This window comes from Solanum tuberosum, unplaced genomic scaffold (genome assembly GCF_000226075.1).
Source record: "Solanum tuberosum cultivar DM 1-3 516 R44 unplaced genomic scaffold, SolTub_3.0 scf00321, whole genome shotgun sequence".
Taxonomy (NCBI): Eukaryota; Viridiplantae; Streptophyta; class Magnoliopsida; order Solanales; family Solanaceae; genus Solanum; species Solanum tuberosum.
This window is the reverse complement of record NW_006239262.1, coordinates 658309-674898: the sequence shown is the minus strand read 5'-3', so window position 1 is coordinate 674898 and position 16590 is coordinate 658309. Positions and strand designations below refer to the sequence as shown.

The following is a 16590-nucleotide window of genomic DNA, read 5'->3' as shown; positions in this document are numbered from 1 at the left end:
CAGATAGTTACACAATACAAAGCAGCTCACACAGTCCATGCATCCAGCACCAGACAGCAGTTGCTCATCAGGTTACCCAGAGCATCAGATATCAGAGGTTCTGTTTATTCAATAAATTGTTCCTTTAGAGGTGTATTTCTTCTGAAGATATCCTTGGTGTTGTTCCCATACTAAAGCACAAAGTAATTTCTATCGAAGTTTTGTGGTTCTCTTACTCCAGTATTGATCCAAAGTGACTAAAAGCATTGAAAAGTAAATCATTTTGTACTATGGCAAGACCCATAATCATTTTCTCAAATAGTTCAGTGCTTTTAGAAATGTAAAAGAAATATAGAAAAAGCCATTGGATTGTTAACCTAATTGCAAATCAATCTGAAGTACAAAAGGAAAAATTATATATAAAGTAAACAGCAGTGCAACCGTAAGAGAATCTACCTTTTTCCTTAGACGACTCTTTCGTGCAGCTTCACGATTTTGGGAAAGCCTACGAAGTGTCTGTGGAAAAGAAGAGTTCAACTCAGTTAAAAAACCCTTTTTTTCAATCATTATTCTAATCAAATTCTGAATGTGCACAATGGACTAACCTTTTGGTCTCTGGTTTTGTCACTTGCATCGGAAGTGGCGCCCAATGTTAGAGAGTTTAGAAACTGCACCAAGAATGATGAAGAACAATTTCATTAAAATTTGAAGTACAGATTAGCATAAAAGTACAGCAAGATTCCGGAAAGTTCTGGAGCCATTAACTAGTTTGAAATAAAATGTGTTTTTTTCCAATATCGAATTGCTCTTTTTTTAGTAGACCTCTTGTCTTCCTGAAACACTTCGATAACATGTGCTAGTTTTGCAGATCAGGAAAAAGAAAAATTCCCTCCAAGTAATTTTAGAACATAGGGAGACGATATATAATAGAGCATAATGGATTTATATAGGTGATAACAACTACTTGGGGCTAAAGCTTAGTCATGTTAGAAAGCTTATACTAGGTCAGGTTCTTCCCTTCCACTGCACCACAAAATATCCTTAAGCACTGCCCTTGGAAATCAATGGAAAATAAATAAGCTTATAACTTCATTTTTAATTAACATATGGAACAGTACTGGCAATGTCTGGCCTGGAACTATCTTATATAAGGTGAATCATTCAGATTTTTGTAGAAGTAGATAGAGGTAACAGAATTTACAGGGATAGAATCTCAATTATATAAACTAAGAAAAAAAAATCAAAAGAAGTTTTATGTTATTGCCTAGAATTTTGTTCAACTAGTCAAGAATAAAAGCATAAGAACTGCCTAGTTTTCTTTGAAAAATAAAGAACATTGGTGTGCCAAATGGACTCTAACAAAACTTTGAATGAAGATAACCAGAAATTATCAACCAAAATATCATGCAGATAAATGCTTATTTTAATCTAGAAAAGCTATAGCTGAAATTTGAAAACATTAAATAAGATAAGAAAGTAATAACAGATTTACCCTCAAGTTTTTATCATCTGTATCAACATCTGTTGACGTATCAGTCATAGCACTGACGTCTGCCATTGTGTAGTACCACCAACTTCACGGACAACCACTTCAGATTGGGAACTCGTTTGTAGACTCTTTCTGTAAAAGAACTGAATTAACATGATATCTATATAAGGAAAGACTTGATGAAATTAAGTTGACAACTGCACAAAGATACTGTACAACTGTATCAAAATGCAAAAGAAACTTCACCTAGTGAGCTTTGCAAAGTATACCAGACGTGAGTCCGGACAAAAGCAAATTAAAGATGAGTACTGAAATGTAGCACTTCATGAACACTAGATTTTGTTCACTATGATGGAAGCTCATTTGCCAAACATTCAGCTATAGCAAAGAGAAATCACATCTATCTCATATTTAGTACTAGGCTTCAGCCCCACTAACATTGGCCATCAGATCTCATGCCTCACAAATTAACCTACAAGAAGATTTAATCATTCTTCTAAGAAGCTCAAGGAAACACTCATTTGAGAAACACGTGAGAGAGCCGACTGCCTTAGAATTATTGCAAGCTGAACAAGGAGACAAAAACATAGCATAGATTCAGCATCGTTGAGAATCCTTTGGCATATAGTGCTCTACTCTCTGGTTGGGTGGTGCCTCTAATCAGATGATCTCCTATTGTTGAGTCTCTAATGTGAAATTACTAGTGCTACATGCATATGCTGAAGTTCTTCGTAATCGTCATTTCCTCATTAATTTTTCATTGCCTTCTCCATTTTAGAATTAATGCACTTCCAATAATATTGAACTTTTAGATAATCTAGATAGGTCTCGTCAATCTAGAGAAAGAATTGATCTAATCATGAGCTTGCTGGCAAAATGGCCAATGACGTATGCTAGAGAAGAAAACAGCTTATGGAGGGAGGTCATTCACAAAAAGTATGGAACATTTAGCCATTGGTGTACCAAGACAGTGAACACCCGCTATGGAGTAAGCATATGGAAATCCATCAGGGCTCTTTGAGATGTCTTTGCAGGAAACACTGAATTACCTCTGGGGAATGGTAGAAAAATTGCTTTCTGGAATGATAAATGGATTGGCCAGGAACCTTTGAAGTTTGAAGGACGGTTTTCCCGAATTTCATAGACCGACTGTTAGTACTGATGCATCTATCAGTTAAGTGGGGAATCAAAATGGATGGAATTCTAACTTCAGAAGAGGGCTAAATGATTGGGAGATGGAAAGACTGACTTCCTTTTTGCAGATTTCGTAAGGGCTGAGAGAACTCAACGATAATGAAGATGTTTTGGTATGGAAGGACAGGGGAAACAAGGTGTTCACAATCAAGGGTGCCTATGCTTTCTTTAGTAATGAGGGCCATCACTCCAGTTGGCCTTGGAAGCAGATCTGGAAGGCAAAAGCACCCTCTAGAGTGAATTGTTTCTCATTGTTTTTTTTAACTTAATTGTTTCTCATGGTTGGTGGCTAGAAAAGCCTGTTTTAACTCATGAAAAAGTTCAGAGAAGGGGTATGCAGTTGGTATCCATATGTTGCCTCTGCAATGCAACAGCAGAAGATAACAGCCACTTTTTTTTCACATTGTGTATGTACTGCCCAGCTGTGGCAGCTTTTTCTGGCTCTGGCTAACCTTAAATGGATTATCCAGGAAACACTTTTGAACTTTTGATAGCTTAGGAGTTAGGACCAAGCTAGGAGGAATGTAAAGCAGAAGAAATGATGGAAGGCAATTCATTTGTGCTTTTGGTGGACCATCTGGACGGGAAGAAATAGCAGATGCTTTGAGAACAATAGTAACCCAATACAGAAAGTCCTTATGAACTGTATTTTGAGCTAGCATTTTTGGTGTAAAGAATTTTGTATAGAGGATGTTGATGCCATCCTAGACTTTTTGGAAGCTTTATGAAGTGTACATAGGCTTTATTCTTTTATTTGTACTGCTGTTGTCAGTACAATCTTTTTGTACTGATGAATGCAATGAACCATTCTAAAAAGTGAATTTCCACGAGTAGAGTTTGTTAATTTTCCCTTCATGGTTTCTTAACTTTTAACTTTCTATGCAAGTTCAGATTTCACCAAAGTAAATAACTATGATATCTTTTGATTCCTAATTTATAAAAGGTTCTCCAAGGCGCTACACAGTTGGGCCTATGAAAAAGGGAAGAGAAACACAGCATATGAGAGGTTGGCCAACTTGCTTTAATATGGGTCTCAAAGAAGAGGAATAGGCGAACTTCGAATTGATTTTTTTGAGAAAGTTCACTGGTATTATAAACAAAAGGAGTACACCAATAGTGTGCTCCTACATAGTTACATCAAAAGTATGAAAGGACAGCCCAAAACAAAATCTATCTCCTATATTCCTTATAAACTGTCTAGAAATAGGTTAATTTCCCCTATATCCTTAGGTACAGAATGTATACACCAAAAGTAAAATGTTGCTAAACAGTTCATCTTTATACTTTGGAAGGGAATGTTCTTGTTCTCAAAACATCTCTGGTTTCTCTCCTTCCAGATTGTCCACCAGATGCAAGAAGGGACAATCTTCCATCTCTCCTTGTGTTCTGACTGATTTCCATCTCTATTCCAGCATGCTAGTACTTTGTACATTGGAGAAATAGTTTCTAGTTTCTTTTTGGTGCACCTTGAAGTTCCTCGTCGTATAGACAATGTATTTAATGGAGAACCAGACTTTTGAAACAGGAATTTTACCAGATTACTAAAATTGCATAGCCAAACCAAAAGGAGAACAAAAAAGATTGAAAAGTTCTTCATGTAACACAAACACAAGCAACAGCAAGTACCAATTTAGGAAGAACAAATTGGAAAGCTGGAGAATGATGAATATCTCAACACAAATAATCACACACTCTTTTGAAGAACATCTGCCCATCTCATTTAAGTTTTCTACATACAACACAACAATTTTGGCTCAATCCAAAGTTAGTTGGAGTTGGCTATATGAATCCTCTATGCCAATTCTTCTACAGTTTTAGACTCATTTCATTTCTATCAGGGGCAGAGCTAGAAGCTCAGGGTTGACTAGAAGGAGTTGCTAAGATGGTAAGCACCACTCACCTCCAACCTAAGGTTTTGGGTTCGAGTAACCAAGTGAGCAAGAAAGGGTGGCAACTCCTAGGGAGGGATAAAAAATAACAAAAACTACTCAAACAGTATATTTGCGTTAAGAAATTCATTTAAGTTATATAATCATTACATTTAGAATCCAGATACTAGCACTTGAAGTAGTCATTTTAAAATCCACAACCCATGAAGTTGAAATCCTAACTCTGTCTCGCCTTTGATTCCAATGCAAATCAGGATTTCCTTTATGTAAGAAAAGAATATGTTATTCTCTAAAGTTTCAGACAAGAAAAATAAAAGATTGTTCATCTATTATCTAATTCTAGACACACTTAACCCAGCTGAACTTCTGATCCATATGATTAAGAATCATTTGCATCTTATATATAATAGAACCCAACAAAATTTTCTCCCTCTAACCTCCCCAGCACAATTAATAAAACTTGCTCATCAAATCTTCATAAAGAACAAATATTTTCACCTTCCGCCTAAAAGACGGACACCCCCTTCTACAAATAGTACACAAAAAGCAGCCAAGTACATGATAACTGAATAGAAAGATAGGCGAGTGACTTACAGTTAAAGAACGTGAAGGGTCTGTTGGGAAAAAAGTAATACTTCAACAGATAACCAAAATCAGAGAAACAGACTCAAATCGTTTTCTTATTTTACTACAATTTTCTTTTGAGCCAAAGGTCTTGGTGCACATACAACAGAACAATTATGCCTCAATCAAAGTTAATTGGGGTTGGTAATATTGATCCTCTATGTCGGTTCTGCTACAGTTTAGACCCAATTCATTCCAATGCTCAATATTTTGTTTCAAGACACATCATGATTTCCTTTACAGCAGCAACAACGTACACAGTGTAATCCCACAAGTGGGATCTTGGGAGGGTACAGAGTATACGCACACCTTACCCCTACCTTAATTAAGATAACTATTTTCGATAAGACCCTGGGCTCAAAACAGATAAAAAAAGACAACAACAGCAACAAGTAGGAACAACAAGAAAATACAATAATCAAGGCTAAAGAATCAACCAATAGACACACTAAAATCAACCTGGGTTTCAGAGCTATATGATCAAGAATCATTTGCATATCAACAACCACAATATACCATTGTAATCCCACAAGAGGGGTCTGGGGAGGGTACACAGTATACACACACCGTACCCCTACCTTAACTAAGGTAGATAGACAATTTTAGATAGACCCTCCTCTCAAAACAGATAAAAAAAGACAACAGGCAGTAAGAACAACAAGAAAATACAACAATCCAGGCTAAAGAATCACCCAATAGACAAACTTAAATCAACCTGAGCCTCAGACCTATATGATCAAGAATCATTTGCATCACATAGATAATAAAACCCAATTTATCAAATCCTCAAAAAGTTCAAATCTTTGCACCTTCCGCCCCAAAACACAGACACCCTCATCTACAAATAGTACATAAAAAGCATCTAAATACATGATAACTGAAGAGAAAGAAGGGAAAGTGACTTACAGTTCAAGAGAAGGGTCTGTTGGACAAAAAAAAAACTGAGACTTCAACAGATAACCAAAATCAGATTAAAAAGACTCAATCTTTTTCTTCTTTTCTTACACCCCTTATGGTTTTTACTTCCAAATTCTTCTTCTTCTTCAGAATTCAGTAAATCAGTGAAATCAACTAATCTTTCAGCAAAAAAACAAAACTGAAGTCTTTGAGTCTTTCTACATTCTCTCTTTCTTTTGTGTGTTGGGGGTGGGGTGCGAGGGGGGTATAGGCTATAGCTTTGATTCACTATGAATTATTTATTTTCTAAGAAAATATCAATATTTTAGCCAAATTGAGTGGATATGTCCGTCGCTAATATTTTATTACAAGTGCACAACCATGTTTTTATCGTCCAATACTTGATTCAAATTTATTCTTACTCACCGCACACTAATTAGATAATTAATAAGCAGTAAAAAAACAAATATATCTCCAAATTATTATAAATGATATGCATATACATTTGGGGAAAAGGATAAATATATTCCGAACTATCGTAAGTAGTATGCAGATACCCTCCGTCATACTTTTGGGACATTGGTGCCCTCTGCCGTCCAAAAACTAAAATATATATGCCCTTCACTCTAACGGAAGACTAAAGAAGGACACGTGACGCAATTTTATCCATCGATCCGATATTTAATAAATATCAAATTGATGAATAAGATTATAACACGTGTATGTCTGTTATTATAAATTGTACATATGCTCTAGTATGGAAAACAAGTTGCACAAATAACTAAGGTATGCTTTCTAAAATGTAGCTTTGATTGATATTTGACAATTTTTTAGCATAACTAGAAAATAAAACTATAACTTTTAAAAAAAACTTAATAGTCCTTCTGCCCAAATTTCTAAAGTAAAAAAAACTTCGTGTACGTTTATTAAACTTTACTTACTATAAACAATAAACTTATAAAATTATTATTTACTAAAAATAGTACTTTCGAAAAGCACTCTAAACCTTCCATATTACAAACTTTTTTTTTTTTCATCTCTTTAAAAAAACAAATTAGGAACACTAGGAAATTTATTTAATTTTAAAAATAAAAGAAAGAAAAAACAAAAAGTTGAAAAGAATAAAAAGCATTATTTTTTCTTCCTACAATTTCTCACAATCAATCTTAAGTAATAACCTTCATGTTCCAACATTGAATCTAAACTTCCTCTTGCATTAAACAATACTATACAATTCATAATGAATATTCTCTCTTTAAACAATAATTATTTCTTTTCTTCACCCCCTAATTTTTCACTCATTTGATTCTAATACATTTTTTTGTTTTTCTAATTAATGTTCTGTATTTGAGATTCACGCATAATAATAGTTATCGTTACGGTATTGTTGAATCTCTCTCAATTATTGTGTAGTTTTTTCACCTTCATTTCTTTGCATTTAAGTTTGTGCTAATTTCCTTCTCTCTGTTTGAGATTGAGGCGTAATAATTGTTGTCCTTACGTCGTTGTTAAATCTCTCCCCATTATTGTGTAGTTTCTTCACCTTCATTTCTTTGCATTTAGGTTTGTTGTAATCTCCTTCTCTCTGTTTGAGATTGAGGCATAATAATTGTTGTTAATCCTTAGCTTAGGTCGTTGTTACATTTAGGTTTCCTATAATCTCCTTCTCTCCTTTAGAGATTGAGGCATAATAATTGTTATCGTTACATTTATTATGTAATTTCCTCACCTTCATTTCTTTGCATTTAAAAGTTTGTTCTAATTTCCGTCTCTCTTTTTGAGATTAAGGCGTAATAACTATTATCGTTACGTCATTGTTGAATCTCTCCACATTATTGTGTAATAATTTCCTCACCTTCATTTCTTTTCATTCAAATCTCCTTCATTCCTATTTCAGATTGAGACGTAATCATTGTTGTCCTTAGGTAATCTCTCCCTAATTATTTACCTTCATAATTACTTCCCATTTTTTTTATCCCCAAATAAAAAATGGGGAATTGTTGCTCTAGTGGAGAAGAACAACCAAATGAAACAACCAACAACAACAATGAAAGCAACAACCCTAAAAGTGTAGAAAACAATTCATCTACACATAAAAATAATAATAATAATCTTGATCAAGGTTCAACAACACCAACACCAACACCAACAAAAACAACATCTCCTAGTCCATCATCAAAACCATCAAAACAATCACCAATAGGATTAGTACTAGGTAGACCAATGGAAGATGTTAGAACAACATATACTATAGGAAAAGAACTTGGTAGAGGACAATTTGGTGTAACACATTTATGTACACAAAAACAAACAAGTGAACAATTTGCATGCAAAACAATAGCTAAGAGGAAACTAGTTAACAAAGAAGATATTGAAGATGTTAGAAGAGAAGTACAAATAATGCATCATTTAACAGGTCAAGAAAACATTGTACAACTAAAAGGAGCTTATGAAGACAAACATTCTGTACATTTGGTCATGGAATTATGTGCTGGTGGTGAACTTTTCGATAGAATTATCGCGAAAGGACATTATACAGAACGCGCTGCAGCTTCATTGTTAAGAACAATTGTTCAAATTGTTCATACTTGTCATTCTATGGGAGTTATTCATAGAGATCTTAAGCCTGAAAATTTTTTACTTCTTAGTAAAGATGAGAATGCACCTCTTAAGGCTACGGATTTTGGTCTTTCCGTCTTTTATAAGCAAGGTACGTACCCATTATCATTTTTATCTGTCACTTTATAGTCAAAATTATGATTGGTTGGACCTTAGGTGCGATAATTTCAAGGAAAAATGTATTTTGTTTCAAAATATTTGTCATACTAGAAAGTTTAAGAAAAAATTTAGGGTTTTTTTTATGCAATTCTACCCTATTTAGTATTTACTCCAACAAGGCATAATATAGAGCGTGTTCGATAGGGAGGAAAATATTTTTTAATTTTCTCATGTTCAGTTTCTTAAAAATGATGTAAAATGACTCTACCAGTGGAAGTATGGAAAACAAGTTCCATAAAGATCATTTCATATTGATTGTGTTCTCCCCACCCTCCAACACAACTCATGTTCACCCCACCCCCCGTATCCCCACCACCCCACGTACACCTCTATCTCTGCCTCACCTTCTATAGTATTTGTCAAGATTATATACAAATACTTTCAGGATAACATTATTGCTTACGTACCACCGTACGGGACATAAGAAAACAATTTCTCTAGAAAGAAAAATGACTCTCCTATAGTGGAAGTATGGAAAACAAGTTTTACAAATAACATTCCATATTGATTGTGTTCTCCCCACCCTCCAGCACAACTTATGTTCACCCCCACTCCTGTATCCCTACCACCCCACGTACACCTCTATCTCTGCCTCACCTTTTATAGTGTTTGTCTAGATTATACACAAATACATTCAGGATAGCATTTTTTCTTACGTATTGGACATAAGAAAATAAGTAAGAAACCTATTTATTTTCTAGAAAACGTATAATTACTCCACTAAGGAAGATTTATAAAGGGTAATTTAGTCAAGTGTTCTTTATAATTACTGCTATTAAACAATTTTTCAATAACTTGTAAAAATATATGTGAAAATTTTGGTTATATTATATGTTTTTTTTGTGCAGGAGATGTATTTAAGGATATTGTAGGTAGTGCATATTATATTGCACCTGAAGTATTGAAAAGAAGATATGGACCAGAAGTTGATATATGGAGTATTGGTGTTATGTTATATATTCTTCTTTGTGGAGTTCCTCCTTTTTGGGCAGGTAAAATTTACACCACACATATATAATTATTGAGAAAAATCCGACCCTTTTTCAAACCCCATGCTATGTTATTTTGATAAAATGTTATTGGATCAAATGTCACATACGTTATTGAGAATTATTCTCGAACGAAATGAAATTCGGATTGATATAACATTAGAAATATTTTTCATTCCTTAGTTAGGAAGATACGTGGCCGTGAATAAAGTAGAGTCGTGGAAACACTTATTTCGTTTGTATTTTAGGCCTTAGTCCAGCAGACACTTAGTGCACTGAGCTATTTTTTAGTAATGTGATGGAGTTGCAAAAACTTCTGGATAGGTATTCTATACCTGAACCGAATTATTTCTGGTTAAAGAATCTCTTTCTAGTTGCTCTGGAACAATTAGAAGATTCTCTAGAAGAAATACAGGGTTTCCCAACTGACAAGCAGATGCAGAGCCAGAAATTTTATCAAGGGTGGCCAAGAATAATGATGTGTGACCGTCAAAATAAAACAAAAAAAGCATTGTGCTATTTGAGGTTCAAACCCAGAATTTATTGATTCAAATGGACACCCACTACTACTCCGCCAAAGGTGTAGCCTTTGTCAAGGGTGTTCAGCTTAAAATATATATTATTTGAATGAAATATATATATAACGTAATTTCTGGCGAAGGATGTCCAGTTGGACACTCTGAAATGGTTATAGCTCCACCCCTACTGACAAGGGAACTCAAGTGAAAGACCTAACACTTCCACTGCCCGAAATTCTTATCATTGAAAAGAAACTGCACAATTAGTAGTGAAGGATCAATCCTCTAACATGGAAAAAACTATAGTTTTTGTATATAATGATAAAAATAACAATATATGGCTAGGTTAAATTCATTGAAAATTGATTTTTTAATTATTATTTTTTCAGAAAATGAAAATGGAATTTTCAGTGCAATATTACGTGGACATGTTGATTTTTCAAGTGATCCATGGCCTTCAATTTCAAGTGGTGCAAAAGACCTAGTCAGAAAGATGTTAACTGTTGACCCTAGGCAGAGGTTAACTGCTATGCAAGTCCTAAGTAAGTTTTTTTTTCTTTTACATCTTTTGAATGACTAGTAATTTTATATTTCAGATAAACAGGTGAACCGGTTATGGTAGACTTCTATCCGATAGGGTTTGTGGAATTGAGAATCCCTTAATTTACAGTATAATAAAACTCAAAATGTTTTAAGGTGGTATGTCAGTTGTCACGTGGCGTCTATCATACTAAATATCAGGTCATGTAGATTTTTACTTTGTCACAGTGAACGAGTGTTAAAAAGAGGGTATTTTTGTAAACTTTAGTAAAGACAGAGGTATATTTGACCTTATAATATAATTAGGGATATCTAAAGATAAACCAAAGTAAAGGGATATTTTTGACATTTTTTCCTTGATTTATGGAAAGGGATCACACTACTTATTACTTCTAGGGGTAATTACAGTCTAATATTTTTGAGTGATCTAGTTTACAAAATAGTCAGCAAGTATACAACTTTTGTATACTTAACTACAAAGATACATAATTTTTATGTATTTATATACCAGCCAAGATTGTGGTGGTCGGGATGATAAATGTTCTTTTGTCCTTAACTAGAAACTACAGGTTCGAGCCCTTAATATGAAGTCACCTTTGGTAGGAGCGATTTATCCTCCTTTTAGTCAAGCCTTAAAGGGGAATATCAAACACCAAATTAAAAACTAATAAAATCTATATTCAAATAATAATGTCCATTTTAAGATTTTTAAAACCCTCATTTTGTCTAACAAATTGTTGTATATATATATATATATATATATATATATTAAGATCATTCATGGATCAAAGAGGATGGAGAAGCACCAGACACACCTCTTGACAATGCTGTATTACATAGGCTCAAACAATTTAGAGCTATGAACAAATTCAAGAAAGTTGCTCTTCGGGTAATGCTATATTTTACTGTTTAACTACAAAACTTATCCGTCAGATATTATGTTGAGTATTTTCAAAAGTAGATTAAATTAATTACTTTGAGTTTTTTGTTTTTTTTTAGGTTATTGCAGGATGTCTATCAGAAGAAGAAATTATGGGATTGAAGCAAATGTTCAAAAATATGGATACTGATAATAGTGGAACAATAACACTTGAGGAATTAAAACAAGGATTAGCCAAACAAGGGACTAAATTATCTGATTATGAGATTAAACAATTAATGGAAGCGGTAAGTTTTATTATTCGTATTCATTCACTCTAATCTATTCAACTATTATAATTATTATTTTTTATGAGCAAAAACAAGCTTTTTCGAGTTATTCAATAAAGTTTCCCCTATGTCCTTCTTTCTTATTCATTTTGAATTTTAATGAATATTGACGATATATATAGCTGACTTCAACTATCTTCGATGTGTTTATAAACTTTGTTTGAAATAATACATGCACATATTCAATAATGATTTTTTCTTTAAATTTTTTAAACCTAAACTATTTACTATGACATAGTATTTTTTTTAAAAATTCTAATGCTAATTAATTACTTTTTTTATATATTGGAAAAAAAATTAGGCTGATGCTGATGGAAATGGGACAATAGACTATGAAGAGTTCATCACAGCAACCGTGCACATGAACAAAATGGATAGAGAAGAACATCTTTACACTGCATTCCAATATTTTGATAAGGATCATAGTGGGTAAGTTTTGTTATAGATGTGATTGTTTTATTTTATTCATCTATATTTCATGAGTTCGAGCTGTGAAATCAATCATTGATACTTGTATTACCATAGGTTGTTTGCATCACACCCCTTATGAGTTCGAGCGGTGAAATCAATCATTGATACTTGTATCAACATAGGTTGTCTGCATCACACCCCTTATGAGTTCGAGCGGTGAAATCAATCATTGATACTTGTATCAACATAGGTTGTCTGCATCACACCCCTTATGAGTTCGAGCGGTGAAATCAATCATTGATACTTGTATCAACATAGGTTGTCTGCATCACACCCCTTATGAGTTCGAGCGGTGAAATCAATCATTGATACTTGTATCAACATAGGTTGTCTGCATCACACCCCTTATGAGTTCGAGCTGTGAAATCAGTCATTGATACGTGTATCAACATAGGTTGTCTGCATCACACCCCTTATGAGTTTGAGCTGTGAAATCAATCACTTGCATCACACCCCTTAGTGAGTTCGAGTTGTGAAATCAGTCATTAATACTTGTATCATCATAGGTTGTCTGTATCACACCCCTTGGGGTGCGTGCGACTATTCTCCATACCTTGCATGAATGCGGATGCCTATTGCAATGGGTTGTTTGTATCAGCATAGGTTGTCTGCATCATACCCCTTATGAGTTCGAGCTATAAAATCAGTCAATGATACTTGTATCAGAAATGTTGTCTGCATCACACCCCTTATGAGTTTGAGCTGTGAAATCAATCACTTGCATCACACCCCTTAGTGAGTTCGAGTTGTGAAATCAGTCATTAATACTTGTATCATCATAGGTTGTCTGTATCACACCCCTTGGGGTGCGTGCGACTATTCTCCATACCTTGCATGAATGCGGATGCCTATTGCAATGGGTTGTCTTTTACTTGAATTTTGAAATTCGGCGTATTCTCAATCACGAATGTTATTTTTTTTCCTTAGATATATATCAAGAGAAGAGTTAGAGCAAGCTCTTAGAGAATTTGGTATGGATGATGAAAATGATTTGAGGGAAATCATTAATGAAGTTGACACTGATCATGTAAGTCAAAATTAAACAACAAATTATATACATAATCAAATTTGCAATTATTAATTATATTTCGCAATTTATTGATTATAATGTATTTATTTTTTTAGGATGGTCGGATCAACTATGATGAGTTTGTAGCAATGATGAAGAAAGGAAATCCAGAGGCAGCAACAATGAATCCAAGAAAAAGAAGGGATTCATTTGTAGCATAAAGTAATTAATTTCATCATCAATGAAAAAATGTATGCAAAAAATCAAAAGACTAGATTATTTGTTGTGATGAAATTAAAGACCAAATTGTTACATGGTTAAAAGAAGGATAAGATTTTAGAATTTATAGGTATGTTGAAAAATTCAATTTGGTTGAAGGATGGTTTGATCCGGACACAACTCTCATTCCATCAGGAAATTAATAGTATTTTTATTTATTCTTTAACGTAACTTAAATCCGCAACTTATCAATTGATGATGTAGATGCTCAACTAGTAAAGCAAATCTCGCTTTTCTTTGATCGAGATATGATGTGAGGACTTTAGAGGGTATATGTATCTTGCAATTTAAAAGTAGGATTTTAGAAGTTCTTTTTCTAATTAGTAATTAATTATCTTCTGGATTATCAACTCAAATTGTGTTTTTTAGTAATTCTTTTTATATCTAACTTTGTGATATATTAAAAATGTGCCTTTGGGCTTTAAGCCTGAAGAGGATCTTCCCATTGCTCTGTGATGGTTATTACTTCCATATTTACCTTTCTAATTGCTATCCTTCTATATTGATTCTCGACCTTCAAAATTTTTAATCTAGAATTATGTCCTTCGTAAGCTAAAGATATGTCATATTCTATCTAATCATCTCACTCAGATCTTCTTCAAGCCTACTTTACATGTCTTATAACCTGCTATAGACAACCTCTCACACCTACTAACAAGTGTATTTGAGCACATTTTCTTTATATGTCCTAATCATCTCATCTCGCTTTCCTGATCATATCCCCACAGAGGCCACTCCAACCTTGTCATATATAATATCATTTCTAATCTGATCTATCCTAGTACACTCACACATTTATTAGAGTATCCTCATTGTCGTTGTCTTTATCTTCTTAATGTGTGTGTTTCTTGATTGACTAACATTTTGCCTCATACAACAAAATAAGTCTGACCACCGCTATGTAGAACTTACATATAAGCTTTAGCAAACAATTCTTATCATACATTATCGTAACACTAGCCTCCATTTCAGCTACCCTGCTCAAATGTAAAAAAATAAAAATAGAATTAAAAGTCACTACTAAAAAAATTGTGTATACTGACCTTCCAATGGAAGTTGTTATTGTTTTAAAAAATATAAAATAAATTTTTAAAGAAAACTGATACCCTGAAATCAAATTTTATGCAAGAAATAAATGCGAAAAAACTACATACCGATATCCGGAGGTCGAAAATTTTCCCGGAAAAAATAAATACAAGAAATACCGATTGATTGTAGTCGCTATTGAATTAATAAATAAATAATAGTATTTCATTTTATCTCAATTAAATATGAAAAAAAAAAAAATTAAACCGTCCTCCGGAGGACGGTTATGTGAAAAATAAAACCCCCAAAAAAAAAAATACCGACTTCCGAAAGTTGATAAAATTAAATTTTACATAACTAAATTAATTTTCACTAAAATATTTATATAGTGACTACCAGAAGACGATATTTTTATTTTTATTTAATTAGTTTTATTAAAACCAACCTTTATTGGCCGATAATACATTAGCAAAAGAATAAAATTTAATCTTATCTAAATTAAAAATACAGAAAACTAATCAAAATAATATTTTCAACTAACTTTAAATAAATCGTCTTGAAAGAAGGTTTTATGTAATATAAAAAATAAAATAATATAGAATACCGACATCTGAATGTCTGTATTATTTAATTTAACATGACTAAATTTTATTTCTATTAAAATTTTATTTGATATCGACATCCAGAGATCGATATATTTTATTTTTTCTAATTATTTTTAATAAAATCGACCTCCGAAGGTCTGTTTTTTAAAAATATTTCCATAAATCATTAATTTTCTATTGTGTACAACACTAAGGGCCCGTTTGGTCATGTGATATGGTATCATGATATGGAATCATGATATGAAATTATGAGATGAAATTAAAGTTTTGTTTGGACATGCGATATATAATTTTTGTGTTGTATATTTTCTCATAAACATAAGAATCTCATAAGTTGTAAAACTATTAAAATAGTTCCAATTGTTTATTCAATCTTATCAAATAAATAAAAATTTATAAAATTGCATAATGAATTATTACAAAGGTATTTGTCCTCCACTTAAGTAATTGTTTCATCTAACTTTAATTTGATAAAAAAAAAATTGAACATAAATCATAGTGTACTAGTCTTTAATATAATTCTTCCACATAGTACGGGACAATTTTCTCACGTTGAACTTACATTTCTCGATCATGTGACCGAGAAAACGAACCAACATTTGTTGCTGTTGACACCCTAATTTTGGCCTAACATTTTCAAAATTCGTAACTTTTAAGTTTTATTTATTTAATAGTTCAAGATAATTTTTTTATAATTTTAAATAAGTTTATCGATAACTATCCTTATTTATCAAATTTAGGATTTTTTATCAGTTAATTTTAATTACATTATTTTTTGTCATAACCAGTTGACTATATTCAAATATTTATTCATTTCAATTAAATCATTAATTCTGATAAATTGCATTTTTTACATGTCATTAGCTACGTTCATTATACTTTTTAATAATCATTTTATTTGTTACATTTGTTAATATTAATTTTGATATTTTGTACAGTCTAAAAATTCATTCGAATATGAATAAGATTTCATGCATAGATATTTTTAAAGGGCTAGTGATTTTGCGCACGATTTTAAAAGAATGATATTGTACTATAGATATTTTTTTATTTTTTATATAAACAATGACTTATTCATTAGGTCAAGGGTGGTG

General features: G+C 32.7%; 2 protein-coding genes across 3 annotated transcripts; one reads left to right on the top strand and one right to left on the bottom strand.

The window, feature by feature from the left end:
- Positions 1-336: 336 nt before the first annotated feature.
- LOC102602554 (transcription factor TGA2-like) lies at positions 337-6323 on the bottom strand. Of its 2 annotated transcripts, none has more exons than XM_015315081.1 (4): positions 6082-6323; positions 1472-1611; positions 585-647; positions 337-495 (listed from the first exon to the last, which is right to left on the bottom strand). In XM_015315081.1, exons 2-4 carry the CDS (start codon positions 1535-1537, stop codon positions 352-354), a joined length of 273 nt encoding a protein of 90 aa, XP_015170567.1. In that variant the 5' UTR covers positions 1538-1611; positions 6082-6323; the 3' UTR covers positions 337-351. The 2 variants fall into 2 exon arrangements, with proteins under 2 accessions (XP_015170567.1, XP_015170566.1); XM_015315080.1 differs by having other exon boundaries at positions 1472-1600.
- Positions 6324-8061: 1738 nt separating this feature from the next.
- LOC102602222 (calcium-dependent protein kinase 17-like) lies at positions 8062-13807 on the top strand. The gene is made up of 8 exons (XM_006360943.1): positions 8062-8782; positions 9699-9842; positions 10747-10899; positions 11671-11786; positions 11897-12064; positions 12408-12535; positions 13505-13604; positions 13703-13807. Exons 1-8 carry the CDS (start codon positions 8062-8064, stop codon positions 13805-13807), a joined length of 1635 nt encoding a protein of 544 aa, XP_006361005.1.
- The last annotated feature ends 2783 nt before the right edge of the window (positions 13808-16590 follow it).

Bases quoted from the DNA above. Each gene is read 5' to 3' on its own strand.
- LOC102602554 (XM_015315081.1), bottom strand. From the start codon at position 1,537: ATGGCAGACGTCAGTGCTATGACTGATACGTCAACAGATGTTGATACA. The intron at 648-1,471 runs GTAAATCTGTTA...TTCTTGGTGCAG, and splicing joins CAGATGATAAAAACTTGAGG to TTTCTAAACTCTCTAACATT. The intron at 496-584 runs GTTAGTCCATTG...TCTTTTCCACAG, and splicing joins ACAAAACCAGAGACCAAAAG to ACACTTCGTAGGCTTTCCCA.
- LOC102602222 (XM_006360943.1), top strand. From the start codon at position 8,062: ATGGGGAATTGTTGCTCTAGTGGAGAAGAACAACCAAATGAAACAACC. The intron at 9,843-10,746 runs GTAAAATTTACA...TTATTTTTTCAG, and splicing joins AGTTCCTCCTTTTTGGGCAG to AAAATGAAAATGGAATTTTC. The intron at 11,787-11,896 runs GTAATGCTATAT...GTTTTTTTTTAG, and splicing joins TCAAGAAAGTTGCTCTTCGG to GTTATTGCAGGATGTCTATC.